This window comes from Palaemon carinicauda, chromosome 29 (assembly GCF_036898095.1).
Source record: "Palaemon carinicauda isolate YSFRI2023 chromosome 29, ASM3689809v2, whole genome shotgun sequence".
Lineage (NCBI taxonomy): Eukaryota > Metazoa > Arthropoda > Malacostraca > Decapoda > Palaemonidae > Palaemon > Palaemon carinicauda.
The window spans coordinates 89,342,687-89,353,173 of record NC_090753.1 but is presented as its reverse complement, the minus strand read 5'-3'; the positions used below and the strand labels follow the sequence as shown (position 1 = coordinate 89,353,173).

At 41.3% G+C, this 10,487-nt stretch overlaps 1 protein-coding gene across 1 annotated transcript in view; it reads left to right on the top strand.

Annotated features, from left to right (window-relative positions):
- The window catches only part of LOC137622352 (uncharacterized), a 69,155-nt gene that overhangs the window by 40,966 nt on the left and 17,702 nt on the right, over positions 1-10,487 (top strand). The window contains exons 6-8 of the mRNA XM_068352936.1: positions 567-674; positions 7,395-7,553; positions 8,260-8,348. Of these exons, the coding sequence (XP_068209037.1) occupies positions 567-674; positions 7,395-7,553; positions 8,260-8,348 (356 nt within the window). The remainder of the gene's footprint in view (positions 1-566; positions 675-7,394; positions 7,554-8,259; positions 8,349-10,487) is intronic.

Sequence of the window (10,487 nt, the reverse complement as noted above, 5' to 3'; positions counted from 1 at the left end):
ACTGAACAATTACATTGAGTGAAGAAAAATGGTTTGGTAATCTCAGTTTGTAAGTGTATGAGGACAGAGGAGAAGTGTAAAAAATAGGCCTGACTATTCGGTGTATGTGTAAGCAAAGAAAAAATGAGCTGTAACGAGAGAGAGGAATCCAATGTAATTCTGTTTGGCCAGTCAAAGAACCCAATAACTCTCTACCGGTAGTATGTCAACTGGTGGCTGGTGCCGTGGCCAACCTAATACCTATTGTTCTAAATCTATTACTTCTTTTAGAAGTTGCCCCTTATGAATAAAAAATTACATTATTGGGAATGATTTACTTGAGCACTAGTTCCCTAGAGAATATGGGACACACTTTAGAAGTAGTAGTAGTAGTAATCACTTAAGAGACTCACATAAATTGCTGCTCTTTGTAGTGTTATACCTCTTTATCTATCAGATAAGGAAAATTAATAGTTAATTTTTGTGCTTTTAATAAGTTTGTGTACTCTTCAGTTTCAATCACTTTATGATAATTTCCATACATAAAAATTTTGTCACTTGGATAACTTTTGATGCCTCTGTGTCAGTGACGGAATTTGTCGGCTATGGGGAACTTCAACAGCTGTGGAGATCCCTTGGACGGCTGCCGGAAGCTTTGGTCAAGATATATCTAGCACAGATTGCACTTGCACTTGGTAAGATCTCTCTGCACTCATGAGATTTTTATTTTATTAGTTGGCAAGCCTCTTGTTTCTTAATTATAGGCTGTAGATTTACTTTGAATGCTATCTGTTTTTTCATCTCATTTAGTTACAGTAGAATTTGAAGTCTTTGTCTAGATGGAAATAAATTATTGTATAAGCTTTTGGACTGAAAAGACATGGATGTGAAATATTGGGAAATTATATTTTTAAATATTTAACTTAGCCGGTGAATATATAATAGCTGCAACCCAGTTGCTCGACAGACAAAAAACAGTAAAAACTCGCCAGCGATCGCTATACAGGTTGCGGGTGTGCCCACCAGCGCCAACTGTCGGCCAGATACCACTCTCTCGATGTAAACAAAGACTCAATTTCTTCTCTGTCGACGTGTCGACAAGACGTACTTTTACTCGCTGTAGAACCTGGAGTTTTCTCAACATATTTGGTGAAGTACTTCATTTTGGTTTGAGCTTTCGCAGTGCAGGTGTTTTATCTTCATCTTAAATCTTGAACTCGTTTTGGATAGATTTAATTTTTGGTGACAAAGAGAGTATGGACTTTCTTTGACTTTTAAATGGCCGACCCTTCCCTTAGACGGAAGTGTGTTTAGGCTTTTAGTAATTATCTTATCACGTTATAAATTAATTATAGATTTTCCTCTATATATTTTATATCTCACCGCCTTTATTAGGCCTCTTCGATTAACTTTCCATTTATAATAAACATAAAAAATAAATTTTTATGTTTTGTTTATATGCGACCTTTCCTGAGAGTAGGCGGTCCTAACTTGGAAACCGAAGTTAAACAACGTTGAGCCCTTTCAATCGTAAATAGCTTTTAAAGAGCTAATGATTTAAAACTTTTTAAATGAATATTTTTCATAAATATTTTATGAAAGATTTTCTTTGAATAGTCTTCGTACTGTTTTCAAAGATGAACTAACGTTTAGTTTTTTTATGCTACGCAGTTGGCGCTCTATCGTTACGATAGAGAGAGAGAGTATCACGGTTTCACTTTGCAGAAAGAGTAAATCGATTCTGACGTTTTGTTCATTCTTCTTTCAAAGCTTAAATGTTTTAAATTCTATTTTAAAGGAACTTTTTAATTGAAAAACCTTTCAGTTTTTTCCTTTGGTCAAATAACATGTTTTTTTTTGACGAAATGTAATTGGGCTCTTCTCTTAGGTGCGAAATCAAGAGAGTAAGAGAGAGAGAGATAGAGACGGAGGGAGAGAGAGGAGAGAAAACGTTCCGTTCAAGCGGGTAACGTTGTTCTCGAGTTACTCTTGTCCCTAGTCTCTGTACGGGGAGAAAGGATAAAACGTTTTTAGTTTTATTCTCGTCCCCAGGCAATATACGGTGAGAGATTGAAAACGTAGTTTTGAATGAACTAGTGTTTCTTCTCTTCCCAACCACTGTTTTTTTTTTTTTATCTTAAAAGATGTTTACTGTTTTTTTGCTGGTATTAATGTGCTTGCATTATACGACTGATTTCGCATTTACTACCTTTTGATGAGGGTAGAATTGCGTGCTTCAGGTAGAAATCAGTAAAAGTTTCGATTTCAGTGAAATAAGTGCAAAACAGAAAATCGTAGTGATAAAGTGATATTGCGCAAAGTGTTACAGTGTTGCGTCCAAGGGTTCGTCTGTTCGTGCCTCTCGTTCACCTAGTCCGGGACCTCTTGCAAGCTCCCAAGCCCAGGGGAGAAGTAATGTCGTACGACTTATGGGTTCGAGAGGCCTTGATCAGCGAACAGACGTTTCCCTCTATGGTATCGGGTGTATCTTACCAAGATCTCCCCTACCATAAGGCGAGAGAGACAATTTTCTCCTCATCATCCGAAGGCTTTTCGCATAAGAAACCTGAAACAAGGTTTCGAGGCCCTTAAGCGAAAGTCAGTCCTTTCAGGACAGGTCCAGCGTCCTGGTTGCAGCCATTAGGACAGCTCTGACCCTATGCAGTCATCGGAAGACTGCTCGCCGCCTAACAAAAGCGTAACACAGACTCCGAGAGTCTTTTTTGTTGGCAAAGTGTTGCGGTCACAGACGTTACCCTCGTCTCTTACCGCAACCATTTCCGTTGATCCTAAATGGGTTGTACGGCAAGACATGCAGAATAAGCTTGCCTCCCTTATGGAAGACTATTCTGCCGATTAGTCCGTTGAGCCTAGCCGTTTATCTCATCGAGATCCTGGCTTTCAGCCAACCTAACGTTCCTTTGTGCGTCCTGTTGACGTTGGCGTAGCTAAGTCACGTCAGTCAGGTTGTTTAAAACCACACTCGATGCGGTCTCGTATGGATTTTCAGCCACATTTGGACGTTAGGCCACTTGCTGATGCTCCTGTTGACGTTCAGGACGTTCGCTAACAATCGGAGTTGACTTGTTTTGACGCTGTGCGTCAACCTCCGCATTCTAGAGTTGTTTTGACTGCTCAGTCTAGGCAGTCAAAGCAGTCTCGAGTGGACGCTGTGTGTCCTCACGCACCTGTTGTTGTTGACAGTTCACAGACTGTCAAGCAGTTACATGACGTTGCGTCCTGGTCTCTCGCACCTGTTGTTGTTGACAGTTCACAGACTGTCAAGCAGTTACATGACGTTGCGTCCTGGTCCGCTACTAATGCACCAGTGCGTGTGGACTCTGCTTGTAAAGCATTGCCACCACGGTAGGTCTCTCCCTTGCTTGAGACTCAGCTATTATCGGACAAGGTTCCGTTAGATGAGGAAGTTGCTGTTCCCCCTCCTACTGATATTCCCTTGAGGACTCTGTCAGACGGAGAGGAGCCTAAAGCTGCTTAGCCCTCTATGGACTTTTGCTAGGCGACTGGTTTATCACCAGGAGGAGTTTGGGGGATACAGCCTTTGCTTTCCCTTCTTTTATACTGGCTTATAGAGCGAGAGTCTGATATGACACGAGAGAAGTTCTCGGCATGGGAGTTCCTGCCTCTGCCCAGATAGACTTCTCAAATCTCGTAGACTCTCCCTGGCGCCTGGCCATGAGACGCTCCAAGATTTTACAGGTCAACTTCACAGCTGTTTTCGAGCCTTTGAAGTTTTGCTGTACAATTATGTCATGCATAAACAAGGCTTTCAGGGATGGCTCCAATGATCTGACAGCCACGTTCTCTGCAGGGACAAGTCCCTCAGGGATGGCTCCATGATTTGGCAGCCATGTTCACTGCAGGAGTACGTCAGAGGCAAGTGCGCTCAATGTGTTCATTGTCAAGACAAACTTCACAATGAAGTCTACCAGGCTGTCTTGACAGCATTTATGGAAGGCGACTGGATGGTCTCTCTCGACCTTCAGGAGGCATACTTCCACATTCCTATACACCCGGATTCCCAACCGTTTCTGAGGTTTGTTCACAGGAATGTGGGGTACCAGTTTCGAGCTATCGGAGATCAGAGCCTCCCTGTACTTGGACGACTGGCTTCTCAGAGCCTCTTCCAGTCATCGCTGTCTGAAGGATCTCAATTGGACTCTAGATCTGGCCAAGGAATTGGGACTCCTAGTCAATTTGGAAAAGTCACAGCTGGTCCCATCCCAAACTATTCTGTATTTAGGGATGGAGATTCACAGTCAAGTTTTTCGGGCTTTTCCGTCGGCCCCCAGAATAGATCAAGCCCTGCTCTCCATCCAGAAGATGCTGAAGAAAGAACGCTGCTCAGTCAGGCTGTGGATGATTCTGGTAGGGACGCTATCATCCCTGGAGCAATTTGTCTCGCTAGGAAGGCTACACCTCCGTCCTCTTCAATTCCATCTGGCTTTTCACTGGAAAAAGGACAAGACGCTAGAGGCGGTCTCGATCCCGATTTCCGAAAAGATAAAGTCTTGTCTGACTTGGTGGAAGGACAATATCAGCCTACGAGAGGGTCTTCCCCTGGCAGTTCAGATACCCAACCACGTTCTCTTCTCGGACGCATCGGACTTGGGCTGGGGCGCGACGCTGGACGGTCGGGAATGCTCAGGTCTGTGGAACTCGAGTCAGAGGAGCATGCATATCAACAGCAAGGAGCTTTTGGCAGTTCATCTGGCCTTGATAAGCTTCGAGAATCTCCTTCGAGGCAAGGTGGTGGAGGTAAACTCGGACAACACCACAGCCTTGGCGTACATTTACAAACAGGGAGGTACCCACTCACTGACTTTGTACGAGGTCGCGAGGGACCTGCTCATCTTGTCAAAAGATCGAGGCATCTCCCTAGTAACGAGGTTCATCCAGGGCGACTTGAACGTCCTAGCAGATTGTCTCAGTCGGAAAGGTCAAGTAATTCCAATCGAATGGACCCTCCACAAGGATGTGTGCAAGAGACTTTGGTCGACTTGGGGTCAACCCACCATAGATCTCTTTGCAACCTCGCTGACCAAGAGGCTTCCAATCTATTGCTCTCCAGTCCCGGACCCAGCAGCAATACATATAGATGCCTTCCTCCTAGATTGGTCACATCTGGATCTTTACGCATTCCCACCATTCAAGATTGTCAACAAGGTACTGCAGAAGTTCGCCTCTCACGAAGGGACAAGGTTGACGTTAGTTGCTCCCCTCTGGCCCGCGAGAGAATGGTTCACCGAGGTACTTCGATGGTTAGTAGACGTTCCCAGAAGTCTTCCTCTAAGAGTAGACCTTCTACGTCAGCCACACGTAAAGAAGGTACACCAAAGCCTCCACGCTCTTCGTCTGACTGCCTTCAGACTATCGAAAGACTCTCGAGAGCTAGAGGCTTTTCGAAGGAGGCAGCCAGTGCGATTGCTAGAGCAAGGAGAGCTTCTACCATTAGAGTCTACCAATCAAAGTGGGAAGTCTTCCGAGACTGGTGCAAGTCAGTTTCTGTATCCTCGACCAGTACCTCTGTAGCCCAAATAGCTGATTTTCTCTTATACCTGAGAAAAGGATGATCCCTTTCAGCTCCCACTATCAAGGGCTACAGAAGCATGTTGGCATCAGTCTTCCGGCATAGAGGCTTAGATCTTTCCAACAATAAAGATCTGCAAGACCTCCTTAAGTCTTTCGAGACCACTAAGGAGCGTCGTTTGGCTACTCCTGGGTGGAATTTAGACGTGGTCCTAAGATTCCTCATGTCAGACAGGTTTGAGCCTTTACAGTCAGCCTCCCTGAAAGATCTCACTCTTAAGACTCTTTTCCTGGTATGCTTAGCCTCAGCTAAAAGAGTCAGTGAGATTCATGCCTTTAGCAAGAACATCGAATTTTCGTCAGAAAAGGCCACTTGTTCTCTGCAACTTGGTTTTCTAGCCAAAAATGAGCTACCTTCTCGTCCTTGGCCTAAATCTTTCGATATTCCCAGCTTATCGGAGATCGTAGGCAATGAACTAGAAAGAGTCTTATGCCCTGTTAGAGCTCTTAAGTTCTACTTAGCTCGTACTAAACCTTTACGAGGCCAATCTGAAGCGTTATGGTGTTTTGTTAAGAAACCTTCCTTGCCTATGTCAAAGAATGCTTTGTCATGTTTTATCAGATTGTTAATACGAGAAGCTCATTCACACTTGAGTGAGGAAGACCGAACTTTGCTTAAGGTTAAGACGCACGAGGTTAGAGCTGTAACAACTTCCGTGGCCTTTAAGCAAAATAGATCTCTGCAAAGTATCATGGACGCAAGCTATTGGAGAAGCAAGTCAGTGTTCGCGTCATGTTACTTAAAAGGTGTCCAGTCTCTTTACGAGAACTGCTACACACTGGGACCATTCGTAGCAGCGAGTGCAGTAGTGGGTGAGGGCTCAACCACTACAATTCCCTAATTCCATATCCTTTTAATCTGTCTCTTGAAATGTTTTAATGTTTTTATGGGTTGTCCGGAAGGCTAAGAAGCCTTTCGCATCCTGGTTGATTTGGCGGGTGGTCAAAGTCATTTCTTGAGAGCGCCCAGATTAGGGGTTTGATGAGGTCCTGTTGTATGGGTTGCAGCCCTTGATACTTCAGCTCCTGGGGGTCTGTCAGCATCCTAAGAGGATCGCGGGGCTCCGTAAGGAAGACCTACTTACAAGGCAGAGTAATCGTCTAAGTCGACTTCCTTACCAGGTACCTATTTATTTTGGTTTTGTTATATTGATAACTGTCAAAATGAAATAAAAAACTCTTAGCTTATACGATGTAAACATATTTAACTGGTCTCTACCCACCACCCTGGGTGTGAATCAGCTATTATATATTCACCGGCTAAGTTAAATATTTAAAAATGATATTTTAATTATAAAATAAATTTTTGAATATACTTACCCGGTGAATATATAAATTAAACGACCCTCCCTTCCTCCCCAATAGAGACGCAGTGGGATGAGAAGAAATTTAGTCTTTGTTTACACCGAGAGAGTGGTATCTGGCCGACAGTTGGCGCTGGTGGGCACACCCGCAACCTGTATAGCGATCGCTGGCGAGTTTTTACTGTTTTTTGTCTGTCAAGCAACAGAGTTGCAGCTATTATATATTCACCGGGTAAGTATATTCAAAAATTTATTTTATAATTAAAATATCATATTTTACGTTTCTCAAGTTGTTGTTTTAAATATAATGAACTCTTTTCCATTTTAATCTACGTACAATACATAATGCATGACAATCTTTAATCACCCCTTGGGAAATTATTACAATCTTTCATTAAAATAACTCCTCCATGTCTTTTAACACTGAATTATTGTAAGAATACTTTTAAAAAAAATGTAAAATTCTTTGACAGAGGTACAACATGTTTACTGCCTTTCCAGATTTTCTTCATAATGCTGGAATTATCTATAGAGATCTGAAGATGGAAAACATTTTGTTGGATGTTGACGGTCACATCAAGATCATCGACTTTGGATTAGCTAAATGGTTGAGCTATGGAGGACGAACTGCAACTATATGTGGAACTTTGCAGTTTATGGGTAAATTCCGTACAGTATTTCATAACATTTATCCTTTTGAATTTCAATAATTTTTAAGCACAGTGTGTGTAATGTCTAGCACATATGCCCTCTGAATTTTTTTTCATGAACAATATGTTTGTATCACCACAAACTCGTTATTTTTAACTAGGCCTGTTGTAAGACTATATGAATTCCCATACACTGAATGCCAGTAATAGAAAACTTAATTAATTATTTTTCACTTGATTTGAAAAGCTTGGGACTTGAAGGCCATTTCATTTTAGATTTTAAACCAAACATAATTTATGTGATGTTCAAGCTGAAAATTAAATTATATTTTACCAGTATAAGGATATACGTTATCCTTTAGCTAATGGTGATTTCATGTAACCTATTAAGCATCAGTCTTTGCTTTATTAACCCTCTGGTGAAACCGGCCATGACATACATAATCGCTGTTTACAAACATATTTATGGTGAACAATGACATCATACTTATTTTGATGTTTTGGATCCTAACTAACAAAGGAATCAAGAGACTGAAAATTGCATTAGAAAGCTAAATAGCTTTTCTATACAGCTACATGAGCGGATGACGCACCAAGTCTGCAATTGTATCCTAAGAGTTTTAATTCACTTTAAATCAATAAAAATTTGATATTTCTCTCTGGGCAGGCTTGGGCTTATAAACTTTTATTGACAGAATGATTTTGTTTCCTTGCAGCGCCAGAAATCTTACGAGGCGAAGAATACAATCACAGTGTCGACTGGTGGTCTTTAGGCATAATTGTCTTCAGCCTTTTAACAGGACAGGTAAGCCTTCCTTCTATTCTCCTTGTTGGAAGTATTGTTGATACTTGCTTTTCTAGCATTGAAAAACATCCATGCCTAATCTAAATTTGTATATATCCTTTCACTTGTCTTCTAATGATAATTTTATTATCTTTGTTCATTGTGAATATTGATGATGATAATTAGTTAAACAAATAAATGTTACTGTATAGCAAAGTACAATTTTAAATATTTAACTTAGCCGGTGAATATATAATAGCTGCAACTCTGTGGCTCGACAGAAAACACACTCAAAAAACTCGCGAGCGATCGCTATGAAGGTTGCGGGTGTGCCCACCAGCGCCAACTGTCGGCCAGATACCACTCTTGCATGTAAACAAACCCTTCAATTCTTCTCTGTCGACGTTGACGACAAGACGTATCAATACTCGCTGTAGAACCTGGAGTTTTCTCAACATATTTGGTGAAGTACTTCATTTTGGTTTGAGCTTTCGCAGTGCAGGTGTTTTATCTTCAACTTAAATCTTGAACTCGTTTTTGGATAGATTTAATTTTTGATGACTTTGTATTGTTTTTTGGACTTCCTTTGACTTTTAAATGGCCGACCCTTCCCGTAGTACGGAAATGTGTTTTAGGCTTTTAGCAATTATCTTATCACGTTATAAATTAATATAGATTTTCCTCTATATTTTTTTTTATATCTCACCCGCCTTTATTAGGCCTCTTCGATTAGCTTTCCATTTATAATAAACATCAAGATAAATTTTAATGATTTGTTTATATGCGACCTTTCCTGAGAGTAGGCGGTCCTAACTTGGAAACCGAAGTTAAACAACGTTGAGCCCTTTCAATCGTAAATAACTTTTACAGAGCTAATGATTTAAAACTTATTAATGAATATTTTTTAGTAGATATTTTATGAAAGATTTTCTTTGAATAGTCTTCGTACTGTTTCAAAGATGAACTAACGTTTAGTTTATTTATGCTATGCAGTTTGCGCTCTATCGTTACGATAGAGAGAGAGAGTATCACGGTTTCACTTTGCAGAAAGAGTAAATCGACTGACGTTTTGTTCATTCTTCTTTCAAAGCTTAAATGTTTTAAATTCTATTTTAAAGGAACTTTTTAATTGAAAAACCTTTCAGTTTTATCCTTTGGTCAAATAACCTGTTTTTTGACGAAACGTAAGTGGGCTTTTCTCTTTGGTGCGAAATCAAGAGAGATAGAGAGAGGAGAGAGAACGTTCCGATCTTTATTCTCGTCCTAAGCGAGTAACGTTGTTCTCGAGTTACTCTCGTCCCTAGTCTCTGTACGGGGAGAAAGGATTAAACGTTTTTAGTTTTTATTCTCGTCCCAAGGCACTGTACGGTGAGAGATTGAAAACGTAGTTTTGAATGAACTAGTGTTTAGTCTCTTCCCCAGCCACTGATCTTTTTATCTTAAAATATGTTTACTGTTTTTTGCTTGTATTAATGTGCTTACATTATACGACTGATTTCGCAATTATAACCTTTTGATGAGGGTAGAATTGCGTGCTTCAGGTAGAAATCAGTTTTATTCATACCTAATGTGAGTTGTTAAAAAATTCGATTTCAGTGAAATAAGTGCAAAACAGAAAATCGTAGTGATAAAGTGATATTGCGCAAAGTGTTATCAGTGTTGCGACCGAGGGTTCGTCTGTTCGTGCCTGTCGTTCGCCTAGTCCGGGACCTCTTGCAAGCTCCCAAGTCCAGGGGAGAAGTAATGTCGTACGACTTATGGGTTCGAGAGGCCTTGATCAGCGAACAGACGTTCCCTCTATGGTATCAGGTGTATCTTACCAAGATCACCCCTACCATAAGGCGAGAGAGACGATTTTCTCCTCGTCATCCGAAGGCTTTTCGCATAAGAAACCGTGGAACAAGGTTTCGAGGCCCTTTAAGCGAAAGTCAGTCCTTTCAGGACAGGTCCAGCGTCCTGGTTTTAACTATTAGGACAGCTCTGACCCTATGCAGTCATCGGAAGACTGCTCGCCGCCTAAACAAAAGCGTAACACAGACTCCGAGAGTCTTTTTGTAGGCAAGGTTTTGCAGTCACAGACGTTACCCTCGTCTCTTACCGCAACCATTCCCGTTGATCCTAAATGGGTTGTACGGCAAGACATGCAGAATAAGCTTGCCT